We start from the raw sequence: 18,231 nt of genomic DNA, 5'->3' as shown, positions 1-18,231 counted from the left end.
CAGACTATATTGCTCTGCAGCATTAGCAGTCTGCGATTTTAAAGAAAGAGCGTCCATCCTTCAAAAGAAAGATTTTAAACTTAATACCCTTAAATAAGTGTCTCCAATTGATTTCTGGGAAGCCTAATATAAGATTTGAATCAATGGCCAAATTACTACAATAACACAAAAAAACAAACGAATCTGTCCCATTGCAGGTAATTAATTGCTTTAACGTTTGAAATCCAGATTAAGGATTTGACTGCTTATAATGTGCTGATAACATTTTAATGATCAAGTGTCTATGAATTCAATTGTGTAATGTGCTTTCAGTCTGAAATGGAACAATATAATACAATGTGGGTTCCCCTTGATTCTGCCCATTCTGTAATGTAATAGCATGAAACAGCCCTTTGTAATGTGATTGACAACCACTCACATTCTGAAATGTAGCTGCATACTGTAACATCATTTGGCTTAGCTGCACCCCTCAGTGTAATGGCATGACTATATCTGCTATATCAGCCAATCTTTTTCAGCCATAGGCCTCTACCTTTCATAGATCAATGGTCTTCAGACTTTTTAGGCTTGGGCCCCTTATTTATGGTCCAACATCGCCCCCCTTTCCTATTTTAGCTTGTAAAAGAATTACAGATATACATAAATATGGATGAAAACAGCCATCCTGCTATATATCCAATAATATCCAATACAGTTATTAAAAAGACAGTAAGACGAAAAACAAAGGTGATTTATAGTAATAAAACTATAATGTACTGTTGCCCTGCACTGGTATAACAGGTGTGTTTGCTTCTGAAACACTACTATAGTTTATATAAACAAGCTGCTGTGTAGCTATGGGTGTCTGTTGAAATAGGGTTAAATGACTCAGGTTAAATAGCAGATAGCGAATAAGCTCTGTAGAACATCATTATATTCTACAGAGTTATAGAAAAGTGGGATGAGTCTACAGGCAAATTACGGTAAGATCTGAGGTTAATCGCTTAAAGAACACTAACACCAAAGGAGGGGGGGTTATATAGTAATAAAAATATAATGTATTGTTACCCTGCACTGATAAAAGCAGTGTGTTTAATTCAGAAACACTAAAAATAATCTGTAGAAACAAGCTGCTATGTAGCCATAGGGACAGTTGAAATAAGGCTAAATAGCACAGGTTAAATAGCAGATAACAGATACATTCTGTAGAAAATAATGATGTTCTATAGAGCTTATATGTTATGTACCCTGTGCCTTTTCTCTTATTTCAGACTGAATAACTGCCCCCGTAGATACACAGCAGCTCATTTATATAAACTACAGTAGGGTTTCTAAAGGAAACATACCAGCTTTAGCAGTGCAGGGTAACAGTACATATTTTTATTACTATAAAATACCTTCTTTCTTGATTTAGGGTTCCTTTAAGCAATCAACCTAAGACTTTGCCCTAATTTACCTGTAGGCTAATCCCACCCTTCTATTGCTTTAAGCAACCTTAGGTGGCCTGTCCTATCCATAGTTTGGACGTCATAGACATAATTAAGGGGCCACTTATTTAATGATTGTTCATTTTTGTTGAATGGTAACGATATTACTGACAGTTTTAATTGTACCAATTCTCTGTGGTCAAATGATTCTCTCTAACACCAAAAATAATTGTCCCAACTGCACCTTCAAATAATGGATAAACTGATACATCTACTGTAACTACTTTGATACTTACAGTATGTAAGTTTGTTAACACCTCCCTGACTGTCGGGAATGTAAACAGTTACTGTATGAGGTAGTATTAATAGCCCTCCTGTTATAACTGATGTGCTATAAAGTGATATTAACACTTTGGGGGTAAACAGGGGTGGATTTAAAGTAACTGAAAGGGAAAGTGGGAAATTTGAAAGCATCCCTCACCGTAGGTACCAAAACATATTGCAGCTTGCCTCAATGGAACTTTAGGTGTATCATTGCTAGAACCCTATTTCACTAGATGAGAGGAGTAGTTCTCATGGTACAACCTATTTGCTGATGGGCAGCTTTAATCAATAGCGTGGTGCTGTGAAAGACAGAGCCAGGCTGGTTCCTTCTGAGAAGCAGCACTAGCATTATCATCTGGTTTCAGCCAGGGATGCCTGACCTTGTTGCTCTAGCTCAGTGCTGTCCAACTTCTGTTGTACCGAGGGCCGCAATTTTTCCGACCTACGTGGTGGAGGGCCGATAATGGAAGCCAGTTTTGACCACTCCCATTTTTGAAACCACACCCACTTGAAACCACACCCATGTTATCACATGACCATACCCATATTAATGGTTGTAGTACAGCAAAAACCTGCCATACTCTGCCTGCCCTACCCTGCCTGTGTGTGCCATACTCTGCCTTCCCTACCCTGCCTGTGTGTGCCATACTCTGCCTTCCCTGCCCTGCCTGTGTGTGCCATACTCTGCCTTCCCTACCCTGCCTGTGTGCCATACTTTCCCTGTGTTTGCCATTCTTGGCTGGTTTGTGCCATACTTGGCCTGTGTGTGCCATACTCTGCCTTCCCTACCCTGCCTGTGTGTGCCATACTCTGCTTGCCCTATGATGCCTGTGTGTATAGCACACAGGCAGCCTACAGTGACACAATGCTGGCACGGCTCCTACAGTCTGCACAATAACTATATATTAAAAAAAATTTTAATTGAAGTACCACCTCAGTATGTCTATGTCAGTATACAGTATGTTCTTTTTGTAGTGTGCAGGGATTAGTTGTGGGTTTCTACTGCTCCTGAGGTGTGAACAGGGGAACAATGGGAGTGATTACAGCCTGAGGTGTGAACACTGCAGGGGGTGAACAATACAGAAACTAAAAGGTGTGAACAACACAGGGGATTACATATTTAAACAATACAGGGGGATTACAGCCTGAATCTGAGGTGAGAACCATGCAGGGGGCCAGTTAATCACAGTACTGATACCATTTAAAGCTTACACAAGAGTAAACTATCAAAGCAGCCAGACAGGTGGGGGGCCACACAGAGGGGGGTCGTGGGCCGCATGCGGCCCGCGGGCCGCCAGTTGGACAGCACTGCTCTAGCTGCTTTAGAACTACTGTGCCAATTATCCAGTGATGAGAGAGGATACAGCCAGAGGTTGGACTTTACATCCCTGGTTTATACTCTGATAATGTTTCAGCTTGTGCATTTATATATCAGCAGCTATGTCAGGAGATCCAGGCTACCACAAAGATAATGATCCAGTCCCTGTTCTGACAAATTATCTTCTGGCCTTTACCATTATCCTCTTAAATGGAAGAAGGCATTAAAAATACCAGTGCTGGAACATTATCACACTGGTGACCCAGAGTACATTGACATCTTTAGTAAAAACTTGTACTTTTGTATTTTTAACCACTTAATGCCACATTATTCTGTTATTATGTGTCTTTATAGACTTAAAATTGGGCTTAAGCTACTATTTAATGTTGGAGTATCAATGACAGTATTTTAAGGGCTACTATAGCCTTATTTTTGTTTAACTTTGTATTTGTCTAAAGGGAGAAAAATGTATAATTTTCACTTTAAGCTTTTATTCTGAGTGTGTTATTGACTCAGGGTGGTTTATCAAAATTGTCTGCTACAATGAGAATGTAGTTATGGGGCATGGTGGCGCTGGTGTGACAATAACTTAACTAAAGATTTCAATAACTAACTTGAACCCCTTTTACTACTCTGATATTTAGTGCTACTGTCCTTGCTATGATACAATCTCAAGCAGAGGCCTGTGGCTAGCTACAGTTACAGCAGAAGATGCATATTATGTGTAATGTTACTGTTACATGGCATGCTTAAATATTGACATTATCATGTTTACTGGTTTACTATGAATACACAGGATGTGTGATAACATGGCTAACAGATAATGCCTCCACAAGATATGGAGAGCTCAATATAGGGTTATTTCCACAATCTCATCTCTCTTTATCATCGTTAAACCACACAAGTAGCAAAGATTCAGTATAAAGTGTAATTTTGGTTAGTGGAATCAACTATGCTCTTCACAATGTGCTTATATGCAGATGTGCAGGTGTGTATTAAGTTGTAATGGCTGCTTTACTAATAGGGATGTAGCGAACCTAAAAAAAAAAGTTCGCAAACGCGTTCGCGAACTTACGCCAAAAAGCGCGAATATTCGCGAACTTTGCGAACCCCATAGACTTCAATGGGAAGGCGAACTTTAAAACCTAGAAAAGCAATTTCTGGCCAGAAAACTGATTTTAAATTTGTTTAAAGGGTGCCACGACCTGGACAGGGGCATGCAGGAAGGGGATCAAGGGCAAAAATTTCTCTAAAAAATACTTTGTTGAAAAAGCGTTGCGTAAAAACGGGCAGACCTAGCGGAAATACGCGGCGGTTTTTGCTATTTCGCGCTATTGGCACCATGGAAACGGGATTTGCTTACACCAGTACTAGGCTGAAAAACGCCATGTGTGGTTGTGCGGCGTCTTTTTAGGCTGAGAAAAAACGCAGAGAAAAAACGCAGCGAAAAAAAACGCGGCGAACCCAAATTGTGAACATATGCGGAAAGTTTGCAAACTTGCGTGTTCGCGAACACCCGATGTTCGCGTGAATTAGTTCGCCGGCAAACAGTTCGCTACATCTCTATTTACTAAGTTGCCATAGAAGGTAAGCCTATGAAAGGCTACTAATGAGGTGTGAACTTTAGTTGCAGATTGCACACCAAACTGATTCATGTTTGAAACAATACAAGTCAGAGTTCCAAATACAACAGGAATGTTAGAATGCTTAATTAATGAAATGCCATTAGATTGATACATCTCTTCTCTTTATAATTCCAGCAACAAGGGGCTTCTACATCTGTCTACTGTGCTGTCTCCCCAGAGCTGGAAGGCCTAGGAGGAATGTACTTTAACAACTGCTGCCGCTGCCTGCCATCACAGGAGGCCCAGAGAGAGGAGACTGCGGCGGCCTTGTGGGAGCTGAGCGAGAGGCTTATCCAAGAACGAGTTGGCAGCCAGTCCAAATAGCAGGAAGCCGCCACCGTTAGGATCAAAACACATGGAGTGTGTTCACTAGGAAACTACCAGCTCTGGAAGCTTTCCAACCTTATCATCTAGAGGGTTTCTCTATACCTCTGATACAGATTAACTAGTGTTAAATGAAATAATAGCAGTCACAACATAGTGAAAAATGTTAAGTACTAACGGGACTAGGGGAATACTGTAGGGTTAAAGGGACAATATCTCTTTCTTGTTGTTAGTTAAGAATATTTCCTTGTCTTTTAATTATTGCAGTCTGTTGAAAAGTCTAACCCATGCTGCCATGCAAATTGTATCTGTAACAAAAAATGATTTGAGACAGGATAAAAGAGTTTATACAAAGTCACCTAAATGTTCTGAGAGCCTGAACTTAAAGGAAGTATTAAGGTAGCAAGTTTCTAACCTTGGTAGAACATCAAGTTACACAGAACAGTATGTAAATGTGGAAAGGCGGCAGTGTAGGCGTGTGACCCGTGGCACACAATATATGCCGTACTCTGCAATGAGTGTGAAATCTGAGGTTGGAAACTAACAAGAATACTTTTTCTGCCCATTTTATTGGTGCAAGGTAAAGGTAATTTTCATGCAGGATAAATGTATTTTCACAATTTGTGACACTTACATAGAAAGCAGCAAAGGGATTGCAGAACCCAGCCAGAGCACCCAAAAACGAATAAGCAAAAGGTTCTTTTTCATATGGTTTCTTTGGTATTTGGCACATCTTTTTTTTAAATGTAGTTTAGCGACTGCTCGCTGGTAAAAGTCTGTGGTAGGCACAGAGGCTGAACTGAATGCAGATCAGAGGGGACAGATAGGCAAATCGTTTGTGGAATGAAATGCCATTTTCACTCTTTACTTTCCATCCCCCTCTTACAATTGAGATGAGGGAATTGTGATGGGCAATTGTTATATTCTTTTTAGGAGAGCCTGTAGAACAGTACCTCATACAAAATATGCCAAATATGAACATGCTTACCATACCAGTTTTAGTTGCTAATCTAAATACTAAAGGGTCCTGCTACACTGCAGTGTATACCCTTAGCCCACCTCATAGAATGGCCTTTGTAACAGTAGTAACAGCTTTAATCAGTATCCCAAAACAGTGTGTGCTCTGCTACTTTTGTTTCATTTGAATGAACACATAGAAAACACCTAGAGGAAGGGTGAAGAGCATTGAGCTGTACTCTCTGCTTAAGTTTTCATCTCTTTTAGAAGACCCTTTTGACATACTGTTTAATGATAGTACAATTGAAAAAAAATAGCTATAGACAGAAATGATTGAATTACTGATTGTTTTTTGTAAGAACTTTCCTATTATAACCTCATCTTGTATTTTCAATATCCCTGACCAATAAAAGTTTGAATTCATGCAGTGTGTCCAAGTTCTTTAATTACGGCATAGTTCACCAAATAATACACAATTAGATATAAAAATGGGGTAAAAGCTTTTGCACCCCTTGTGCTCTAGCACTTATGTCAAATCATACCCACGCTAAGTTTGCCCAATAGCAGTAACCCATAGCAACCAATAAGATATTTGGTTTTAAACAGGTGACCAAAAAAAGTCTACCTGCTGATTAGTTGCTATGGGTCACTGATCCTGGGAAAACTCAATGCTTTTAAAAACATAACCCCAATAATGAATGACCCTGTTGCTGTTCTAATATATAGTGATGGATGCTGGGCAATGCAGTTTAACAGCAGCTATTGGAGTAAAATTGTTTATCGTAACCCTAAAGATGAAATGTAACTGCAGTTTTCTATTTTTTCCTCAAATGTATTTTATTCTGCCTATCTGTATTTTATTCTGCCTATTCCTGATTGGACCACTGGGATATTTAAGTTTATGACATCAGTCTGACCCCACTCATGGCCCCACTTATGGCCCAATACACCCTGGTAAGCTCCAGGGTGATGCCTATACCAAATTTACCGAAACACATTTCAACCTTTGTACTTACAATTTTTATAATATTCGGTGTCTTGCTAATTTTCTATTTATCTTTCTTGCCTCAATTGGCATATACTTACCCAAAATATAGAAAATGTAGTAAAAAAAGGGAATTGCAGCAGCAAGGGGAAACAGATGGAGATTACTGCAATTATCAAAAAAAAAAAATGGCAGAGGTTATACAGGTATATAAATGTTTAGAATAGTTGTATTCTGCAGCACCACTCACACACATATTAATACACAAAATTGTGCTATAATCAAGCGCAATTTTAGAATAAATTCTTGTAGGAAGGTTTAAAAATGGCAAAGAACAGAAAAAACCTAATGTAATTTGATGTAGTATGGGGCAACCTAGTCTGATTCCATACAGAAACAATATCTAAATGATGCAGTGTCAAAATATAAATGAGAAATGTTAATATAGAATCCAGTTTACTGTCCCCAATCACCAAAATGCAAATTTAAATCCTTAGTTTGCCTACTCTGGCCGCAAAGGTTTAAATTAACTTTGTTGAATTACAAAGTTTTATTATTATTATTTAGATATTGCTGGTCTATTTATATATTCACATCTGCTCCCTTTACATTCCTGCTATGATCATTTATCTCAGGGTTCAGATAACCTGTCTGTATGTATTTGGAGTGTTGGAGCAAACCCTTTCAAACGTTGGGCAATATACAAACTCCATGCAGATAACAGGAACCCAGCTGCAAGGCAGAAGTGCATACCACTCAGGCATCATGGTTTCACACTTATTAGCACTTGATCAGGCAAATGATGCCTCTTGTCACACAAAAAGAAAGCCCCTGTATCACTGTGGGTAGCTGACAGGAGATGCCAAGAGTACATATCATTTGTCAGATATTTTTTCAGTTCAAGAGTTTGCTGGTGCTTCATGTATAGAAGCATTTACCTGAAGTCTTTGCTGACAATGCCACAGTTCATCGGAAAACCATGAAAGGATGTAGTTTTATTGTGTTTCATTCCTTCCATTTAGTTTTTTTGTGCTTTGATACAGTCACTCTGTTGGTTTAAATTATCAGCATCAGATGTTGTTTTCTGTAAAGACAAATAAATATATATTACGGAAATTATGTTCTAAAACTATAAACCTGACTTCTGTGCTGACAGTATTGAAGCAATTTTAGTATGGAACCTATTATCCAGAATTCTGGGGACCTCGGGTTTTCCAGGTAGTGGGTTTTTCTCTAATATGGATCTTCATACCTTAAGTCTAATAAAAATCATTTAAAGGAGAAGGAAAGGCTAAGTCACTTGGGGGTTCCAAAATGTTAGGCACCCCCAAGTGACTTTAATCGCTTACTTTGTACCCCGGGCTGGTGCCCCTGTACGGAGAGAACAGCACCAGCCTGGGGTACCTGAAGTGAGCGCTTGCTCCTTCCATGTTTCTTCTGCGGCAAAATCCCTGGGCCGGCACATGCGCAGTAGAGTCAAAAGACGACTTTCTTGTTTAAGTTCGGCTTTTCACTCTAATGCGCATGCGCAATGTGTCAATGCGATAGGAGGAAGCACTCGCAGGTACAAGGTAGGCGATTAAAGTCACTTGGGGGTGCCTAACATTTTGGCACCCCCAAGTGACCTAGGCTTTCCTTCTCCCTTAAACATTAAATAAACCCGTTAGGATTTTTTTGTTTTGCCTCCAATAAGAATTAATTATATCTTAGTTGGGATCATATATAAGTTACTGTTTTATTATTACAGAGAAAAAGTTGTGATTTTACTTTACAGCACGTGCAGAGCTGAGCCTAGCCACCTGGGAAAGTAGTGTGGTGTTCACTAGAACATTTTTAAGTAAGTGATTATTATCAAGGAGTGGGTGTCTAACAAACTGTTCCCCATTGATTTAACCTTTCCTTCTTATTTTACAGGCGTTATAACCTTCAGCCTAACTTTAGTATTCTATGTGCAGCGATGTTCATACCTTTTTGTTCTGTAGCCCTTTTGTTTGCATTTCAACTGTAATGTAGTTGCTACAGTCCACGATTCCCTAGAAACCAGAAAGTGGTTTTGAATTGGAGACTGGATGATGAGAGGACCTGACAATAACACTCTTGCCTCATAGGGAATCTGATTTTGGGGAGCCAGATGTTGCTGACCCTGGTAAAGAGATACAGCAAATGCAAATAACACTCTGAACCACAGTTACCTGGTGACTAGCTCTGCAAAGTTTGGGGACCTTAGTATTAATATTTTAATAATGGCAGCAGTTTAAATTTAAATCTAATTGGCTGTTGTTGGCCCTGTCCACTTTTCTAAACTTGGAACATAGCCACCCAGTGAAAAACTGTGCAAAGTTTGGGGGCCCTGACATTAAACATGTGAGAAAGACAGCAGTTAAAATTTCCCCTCTGAAAACAATGAAAGAAATGTGATTGGCTTTTGGTGGCCCCGCCCACTTTTTCTAACCTTCAGTACGTAGTCACCCAGTGACTGACTGTGCAAAGTTTGGGAACCCTGGCATTAAACCAATAAAATTCAATAGGTGAAATCTGATTGGCTGTTGGTGGCTCCGCCCACTTAAAAAAACCTTGAATACGTAGTCACTCAGTGACTGACTGTGAAAAGTTTGGCAACCCTGGCATAAAACCAATAAAATCAATAGGTGAAATCTGATTGGCTGTTGGTGGCTCCGCCCACTTTTCAAAACTAAAACTGCAGTTATTACTGTGAGAATGTCAGCAGGTTGGATTTCCATTAAGTCAATAGGTAAAATCTGATTGGCTGTTCACAGCTCTGACCACTTTTGGGCATCCAACAATCATCATATTTTCATTCAGGCTGATCCCATGACTATGTGATTCAAGTTTGGGGTGTGTAGCCTCAAAGCTGTAAGATTGGCAGCAATTTCAATTTCCCCAGTAAAGTCAATGGGTGAAATTTGATTGGTTGTTGTTGGCCCCTCCCACTTTGGGGCCATCCAACAAATGTCGCTGTTTCATTCGGGGTGACTCTATTATTAGGTTATTCAAGTTTGGGGGGTGTAGCTTCAAAGCTGTAAGAGTGGCAGCAGTTTGAAAAGTCAATGGAAAAATCGGGGGGTTCGGAGCGGTGCCACAAAAAGACAGGGGGCGGGATAACTTAGAAAAGCACAAGCAACCTGCTCCGCTATAGGGCGAAGAAGTGTGGAGAGTTTGGGTGTTGTACCCCTAAAACTGTAGGAGGAGTAGCGTTTAGAAAATGGGGGGCGTTAAGAATAATAATAAGAAGAAGCGGAATAATAAGCCAAAGTCGAAGAACAGTATGTTGGGGTTTTCAACCCAACATAATAAGAAGTTTTTGGTAATTTGGGACGGGGGGTACTCTATTAAATACTTACAAATGTTGTAATGTGTTTCCTTGTCCTTTAAGGCTAATACCAGATGGGGCTGATTCTAGGGCTACAGATAGCCCTACGCTGGCATCAGCCTTTCCCTGTGCCTGGGCCCGGAGCCACAGTGTCAGCCTGGGTGCAGCTAGACGGAGCAGATTTTGGCACAAAATGCATACTTGCACACTTCTGAGCTGAAATCTGCTCACGTCTGCACCCGGCCAATGCAAAGCTCCAGGTGCAGGCAAAGGGAAAGGCTGATGCTAGCATAGGGGCTGATACTGGGCTTGCGTTTATCTTCTGGTTGAATCAGCCCCATTTTGCATTAGCCTAATGTGTCTTACCCACTATGTGGCAGACTAATTACATTACAAAGATGTATTAAAAAAAACACATTTACACAAAGATATGTAATTTGTAAATGAACAGAATCAATTAAAAATAGAGTGTCTCTCCTTTTCAGGGCCCTTTATTTATCATAATGTACTGTAGGGTGAACATTCATTTAGCTCATTCTTAATTCTGCAGTTCTTGGTCTATATCAATAATCCTACTATGTGGAGGCTGTTAAACACAGAAAGGAAAAAATACTCTAGCCTTATTTATAGTTTTATTTATTTGCCGGCACAGAAAATAAATTCCTATTCATAATGCAATAGGCTGGATTTGGATGCAGTCACTTGAGAAGTATGTCAAGGTTGAATAACTTCTTGTCAGGTGTCCGACCCATGACCTCTCAAATGAGACCCATAATACTAAGCAGGTTAGCCTTTGATTGATCAATAATCATGTAAGTGAGAGTCTAGAGGGATCTTCTTTGATGCTAGAAGTAGCCGGGGTGTGAAAATTGATTGTAGCGGCAAACTGCAAAATGCATCCCTACGTTTTAGCACATACCACTTTGGCTTTCATTTCTGAAAGTACACTCTGCTCTGCCTTAAAGATGTGCATCTATTAAATACCAAAGATACAAAATATAAAGGGATGTTAAATTATATTATATGGCACACCCTGTTACGTTTATTGATTAGATTGGATAGCATATCCAGCAATTTGTCACCTCCAAGGCACATATTTACACAATAGGAATGTCAGGCATTTTGGTGCCTTATTTCTCTTTTTGTTTTGTAATCTGGCAGCCAACACAGCCACTTGCATGTCTACTAAAGTTTATTTAGATCTTTCCTCTAAATTTCTAATTTGTAGCAGACTACTTGGTTGTTATAAGTAACTGCACAGGTGCACTGTGGCACCCACTGTATGTCAGTATACCTTCCATTTGTTCTATTGAGGCATTGTCCTTATAACCCACAAGAGCCGTGCTACCTAGTAATGAAAAATGCTAGAAAATGAGGTTTCGTATGATATTTGGTTTGTGTATTGTGGGTTGACGACCGGATATCGGAGAAAGCATTGGATATTGGTCATCTTGTCTATCAGCCAGGGTGGAAAATTTTGATCGGCCCCCTTAAGGGGGCCTGAACATTGGCTGTTGTTCAATGCTAAATCAATAGGTAGGGGGAGAATTCTATTGTTTCTACCTGCATATCTGATGATTCAGTTTTAATGTTAGTGGAACAGATGAACAATGGTTGCAGAAAAGATCATTATTTTAACGTGTATGCCTGCTTTTAAAATATGGTGATCCAATTAACAGAAAGACCCCTTATTAGGAGTGAATCTGTCCTGTTCCACTTTGGCAAAAAGCTCACAAAACAGTGAAAAATTTGCTAAACGCAGAAAATGTTGCATGAATTTTTGCACCCGTTTGGCAAAAAAAATCACCCAATGGCGAAACACAGAAATACGCTGGCGAAAAATTTTGTTTAGGTCAAGAGTATTCTGAATAACAGGTCCCATACCTTTATATGTATAGGGATTTCATGATGCATCCCTATATGATAAGTTTTTTTACTTTACTGTTCTTTTTATAGTGGCGACACATTTTACGCAGCACTTGATAAATTCAGGAAATTATTTAATTAGCATACTGTGTGGTCCCTAGGCAATTTTGTGACAGAACCAACTTCACCCTACTCAATGGAATTCTATCATCTAAAAATATATATTTATACCTGAAAATGGTGTCAAACATTTAGCAAATTAGATTGTACATTTGTACATTTTGTATAAATATAAAGCCACTTTTCCTATTTGTGTAATTAACACTTCAGTCACAAAATCCTTGCTATCTATATAGACAATTTCAGTATCACTTAGCTAAATTAATAATTAATAGGGATTAGCAAGTTTTTTCACCTGATTTATGATTAAATATCAAATGGGAAAAAAATGAGAAAAGCACCCACTAACTCCAGTAAATTTGACACAAGAAAAATTAATACTGACTCTAAAGCATTAGGTGCCAGGGTCAGACTGGGCCACTGGGACAAATCCCAGTGGGCCCCGGCGGCCCAGACCCGACCCTTGCAGGCACTACCCCTGACGCGGTAAATTTACACGCTCGGGGGAGGATGTCGGGTGGGGTGCCCTGCGAGGGGGGTTAAGGGGGCCCTGCGGGGGGGGTTAAGGGGATGCGGCAGGCATGGGACCCCCTGGGGCGGGTGCCCTGGTGGGCCCTTCACCCCCCAGTCCGACCCTGTTAGGTGCAATAAAATACACAAGAAAAAATGGACATTGGCTTGTGCAGTTGGAGTGTAGAAACCTCGGGTGACCGCATAATCAAGTGTTGTTTATGCTTTGCCACCAGTGATTTGCTTTACTTCGCGTAAGAAAACATTTCATGGAGATTTGTTGCCCGTAGTAACCCAGCTTTTGGTTTTTTGAGTCTGCTTCTTGTGCGACAATTTGAAAAAGTAGAGGTTTCGGTGAGACATTTCGAAAAAGTTGCAGTTTTTGCAACTTTTCTGTGACATTTTCAGAAAGACAAAATTTTTAAAAAGAAAAAAAAATATAGCAATGTTAGGGTTTTGTATATCTGCCCCTAAAGCCACATACTACAGGGGCCCCATCTCAATCAGGCCTTGTTGCTTGTGACACCTGTGTCCTTGCTGATCCACGCCACCCTGCCAATCTCTCCATGGCACAGCACAGAATTGGTTAGTATCTCTGAGCACCAGCCATATTGCTATTCGTGTAGGTTGAGTCATGGTTTTTGTAAAATGTTTTTGACAACTTTATTAGATACTGTATATTTATAAATAAATATTAAATTATTAATTTTTAAACTAAAAGGCACAGCTGTGGACTTCATATAAAAACACTGGCTCCTGACTATAAGAGCACTGCCTTCAGGCTACGTGCGACCCAGCATGCACCTAAGGCACATTTCAGCCATTCCTTCATTCTGGAAATTGTTTAATAACCTGTGACATCATATTTATATACTGCAATTAACAAACATATACAGCATTGCCTACATAAATAGTAGCACCATCCCTCAGCATGGGTTTAGAAAATCATGGGAGGCAGTTGTTTGCAGTCAAACACTTCACTCTGACACAATAAAATGTTTTTACTTGTTATTGAGATTTCATGCATCTTCTCTGCGCTACCCTCACTGAACTGCTATCTGCTTACGAAAATGATTCAGCTGAAACACTCCTAGGACTGCGAGAAGATGAAATAATAGGAGGGATCTTATCTGTTTTCCAAAACATGGAGTATTTCAATCCCCACAGAGCAATGTAATGAAATAAAACATTGAAATTAAGCACTGTTTTTATAATATGACACCTGTCAGACTTCAGTTACTAAAAGACATGGGCAGTTGTTTATTTCAGAAATAATAACATTGCAGCAAGAGCGGATATATGAGGGCTGTCAGTGCTGGCAATTAGAAGTTGTTTACTATCGAGGATAACAGCTCCAAACCTTCACTGCAAAATGGAGTGATGTGTCTTTCTCCCAGTCTCAACAGCAGTGTTCAGTCTGAGTGCAGCTCTCGGGCAGGAGTGAAACTTTGTACAAGGGCTGTGCCAGACATAGAAAGCAACGGTGCTGTTGCAATTTAACTTGTTTTTATCATGTTTTCTCCAAAAATAGAACTAAAAAAAATGTGTATAATTGATCCAGTCTGGAAATGTAAGAGATCTGAATTCCATTTCATTGTGAGACTTATTCACAATTCAGGTGAGTTGTGAGTTTTGGCTGGATTCCCTGAAATTCATACAGATCTGTCAAGCTTATAAACAAATTATAGTTATATATATATATATATATATATATATATATATATATATATATATATATATATATAATACACAATTAATATCCTGTAAATTATTTCTTTAAAAATGGTGCTTAGTGATGTCACACTAAGGGGCACATTTACTAACCCACGAACGGGCCGAATGCGTCCGATTGCGTTTTTTTCGTAATGATCGGTAATATTGCGATTTTTCGGCGTCTTTACGATTTTTGCGTAAAAACGCGAGTTTTTCGGCGTCTTTACGATTTTTGCGTAAAAACGCGAGTTTTTCGGCGTCTTTACGATTTTTGCGTAAAAACGCGAGTTTTTCGGCGTCTTTACGATTTTTGCGTAAAAACTCAAGTTTTTCGTAGCCATTACGAAAGTTGCGCAAAGTCACGATTTTTTCGTAGCGTTAAAACTTGCGCGAAACGTCGCGCCTTTTAAGTTTTAACGCTGCGAAAAAGGTGCGACTTTGCACGCAAGTGTTAACGCTACGAAAAAATAGCGACTTTGCGCAACCTTTGTAATGGCTACGAAAAACTCGCGTTTTTACGCAAAAATCGTAAAGACGCCGAAAAACTCGCGTTTTACGCAAAAATCGTAAAGACGCTGAAAAAATCGCAAAAAATACGAAAAAGTCTCAAAATGTTCGTTTCCAATCGGAATTTTTCCAATTCGGATTCGAAATCGTGTCTTAGTAAATCAGCCCCTAAATGGTGCTTAGTGATTTAAATCACATGACTCAATGAAACTTGTATTAAAATAAAGTGTCCCCTGTTGAAAAATATGAGGATTCCATGACCTGTATAAAAGCCCTCAGACTTTGACCTTTTATTTAGCCATGGAACTACTGAGTGACTTATAATATCAAATGGGGGCAAATTATTTGCTATATAATATATATTTTAAGCTCCGTGTCCACTAGCAACCTAATTGGTCAACCAATTGATTATAATGTATTTGGCCAATCAGGTTGTGTGGCAGTAGCAGGGGACCACTTTCTGACTTTCTGCCTAAACCCTCTGAAGCTACTTATTTTTGGTTGTTTTGGCGAGGGTTGGGAGTGAGGGGCACAAAGTGACTACTGATTGATAGTTAAAGACTGGTCATATGTAAAGAGACACAGTAATTTGGTTTTGATCTTACTGTAAAAGGCCTTACAAGAGGCACCTGGACAAATGCATGGAGACGTAGTGGCAGTTTCATAAATATGGGGGGCCCAGGGCAAAAGGGAAATGTTAATAACGTCCAGGCCAGATTACAAACCTGGCTTCTTTATCCCTAGTCAATCCTCAAGGGATTTACAAAAGAGGGCTGGATTGCTGGATTGTGGGTCACAGTGTGTGGGTGGTTACCCATTAATATATTTTAAAGCAGGGCTTCCCAACTTTTTCAGCAGCACGGCCCGGTAGGAGGCAAATTTTTTTTCCCACGGACCGAGGGGGGCGGGGCGCGCCGCGTAATACATGCGACGCGCTGGGGAGGGGAGGTGCGCTGCGGCCCACTGCCCTGCTGTCCACGGCCCGGAACTGGTCCGCGGCCCGGCGGTTGGGGACCCCTGTTTTAAAGGGAGCCCTTTAAGGTGGCCATACATGCTTCAATTACGATCTTTCCTATGAACATTGGTTGTAGGAAAGATTGTTCTTCCTCTCTACTAAAGTTAAGAGCTGAATTGTCAGGTATGCAGGTAAAAACAAAGGAATTCTTACCCCATCTGACAATATAGCATTGAAGAGATACTGACACCAGAAGTAAAATCTTTTTTACCTTTGTCATAACATTATCTTTGCATGCTATTTATAATTTTGCCATAAAAGTATTTGTCAGATGCTTTTACATTCCTTGTCTGATCTCCCATGTTCCTCTATGAGGGGGCGGCCATGTTTGTGCAGCAGGAGGCCGTTAGCAATAGAAGCTATAATTGACAGGCTGAAAAGGGACAGTCAGGTTGGCAAAACAGTCAGGTTTAGGAACTTTAACTAACAATTACTTACAAAAGCAGCCCTATCAGCAACTTTTTATGTAGATTCATATTTTAAAAAGTAGTTTTTTCGTGTCAGTATCACTTTAATGTTATAATGCTTGAGCACCTTCAATGGTGCCTGAACACAATTTTCAGTTCTGCCTGATCGACGAGGTGACTGATATGCAAAGATTTTACTGATAACAGTATCCTTGTTTCCCAAAATACACTCACCATTTATCATGCGTTACTTTGAGTGTGGGTCTCTTTATTATTTGTATTAGTAAGTAGGTGTCCAGATATTTCAATGTTATCTACAGAAATCTTTGCATTCTTTAGAGAAATCATTTGGAGTTTATAGAAAGTCAGTGCTGCCAATCTACATTATATGTAACAAGAAAATCACACGAAGGTCAGCTCAAACCACTGAATTCATTTGATTTATGCCCTAAGCCAGATTTCTAACAAAGACTCCCAAGATGTAAATGAAATTAATTTATTAAATATGTAATGGCTGAATAAGGCACATGATGACAGAAAAAAGGCGTACGCTCAGTATCTTATGAAGCATTCAGTAATTTAGTAATAAAGGGTTCATTGTCAGTTGAGAAGCTTGGCTCATTATCTACTGCAAATTGAAGTAAAAAAGTATATTATTCACAGGCAGAGCGGCCCTAAATAATATTTAGGGCACTTTTCACATGTATAAAAGTTTCATTGATTTGTCTAATTGTATGACCTTTTTTGTTTATTTATCTTTAGCTAAAAGTTTAGTGCTTATCCCGGGGTATTAAAGGAAAATATATTTTATTTAGTTAAGCATTTTAGTTAGCCTCTAATACACAAACATTTTATACAGAGCAGTCTGCTGAGTGACTGATGGTATTGAAACACTTCTTTCTCAAGAAGCTTGTGGTATTGATGTATGTAGCCTAGAGTTTTGATTGTCCTTGAAGTAAACAGATCATATAAATTGATAAGGTTATAACAGAATTGTTTAGTTTCTAAGCCAAAAGGGAAGTGCAAATTTATAGTTAATGATTGAATAAAAAAAAAACTATTGGTCTTATGTATAAAAATGATTCCAAACTGATGTTCAAGGCTATGTTTGGTAACTAAGTCAGTGATAGTGATTATGTATGTGTAAGATGGAGCAGACCAAGAATCACTGAAACCAAGTTTTTCATCTAAAAAAGTGTGCTACAAATAAAAAATACTCAAGATAAAAAAAATATGAGAAAAGCTCTGCAAAATTAATCTACCCCTGAATATTTTGACCATTAATTAAAGTTACTATATGTAATATCAGGTGAATACATTTCAGCTACCTTAATCTAGGCTAGGATTTTCTTTTTTTAGCTCTCTCAGTGCTATGCTGAAAGGGGCCTCTCAAGGTGGAAGGTCTACTACATAAACAGATATAGCCATGGTAAGGACATGAAACTTAGTATAAGGTTTCATGACATACAGTATATTTATTAGTCATAAAAAATGTTGAGGAATTCCCTTATCACTTAGGTGAATTAAAGCAACTTGGACGAGTGAAAGAGGCTACTGTGACGAATGCTGAAATGTTTTCAAAATTACTAAGCAGGTCCAGTTTCTTTAGACTACTAGAGTCTTTATTGGTCATGAAAACATTTTATACTTCATCAGTTGACCACAAATAAAGGACTGCCTTTGTGCCTTTTTGTCATTGCCCCCCTTCAGTCAAACATCAAATCAGTTAGACATTTAAAGATCCACTTATTTGCAAATCTTTTCCCAATCTGCCCCTATTGAGGTGGATGATATTGAGCTCGTTTGTCCCTTGGGAACACAAC

The 18,231-nt window shown here is 39.2% G+C and overlaps 1 protein-coding gene across 2 annotated transcripts in view; it reads left to right on the top strand.

Moving 5' to 3' along the window:
• The window catches only part of wwox (WW domain containing oxidoreductase), a 571,090-nt gene extending 564,713 nt beyond the window's left edge, over positions 1 to 6,377 (top strand). For both annotated transcript variants that reach the window (XM_018093498.2, XM_031900777.1), the window contains one exon: positions 4,809 to 6,377. In XM_018093498.2, the coding sequence (XP_017948987.1) occupies positions 4,809 to 4,997 (189 nt within the window). In that variant the 3' untranslated portion in view covers positions 4,998 to 6,377. The remainder of the gene's footprint in view (positions 1 to 4,808) is intronic.
• The last annotated feature ends 11,854 nt before the right edge of the window (positions 6,378 to 18,231 follow it).

The sequence above is a fragment of the Xenopus tropicalis genome, chromosome 4, assembly GCF_000004195.4.
Source record: "Xenopus tropicalis strain Nigerian chromosome 4, UCB_Xtro_10.0, whole genome shotgun sequence".
In the NCBI taxonomy this organism is placed as follows: Eukaryota; Metazoa; Chordata; class Amphibia; order Anura; family Pipidae; genus Xenopus; species Xenopus tropicalis.
The sequence above is the reverse complement of the archived record's forward strand: the minus strand, read 5'-3'. Positions and strand labels throughout refer to the sequence as shown.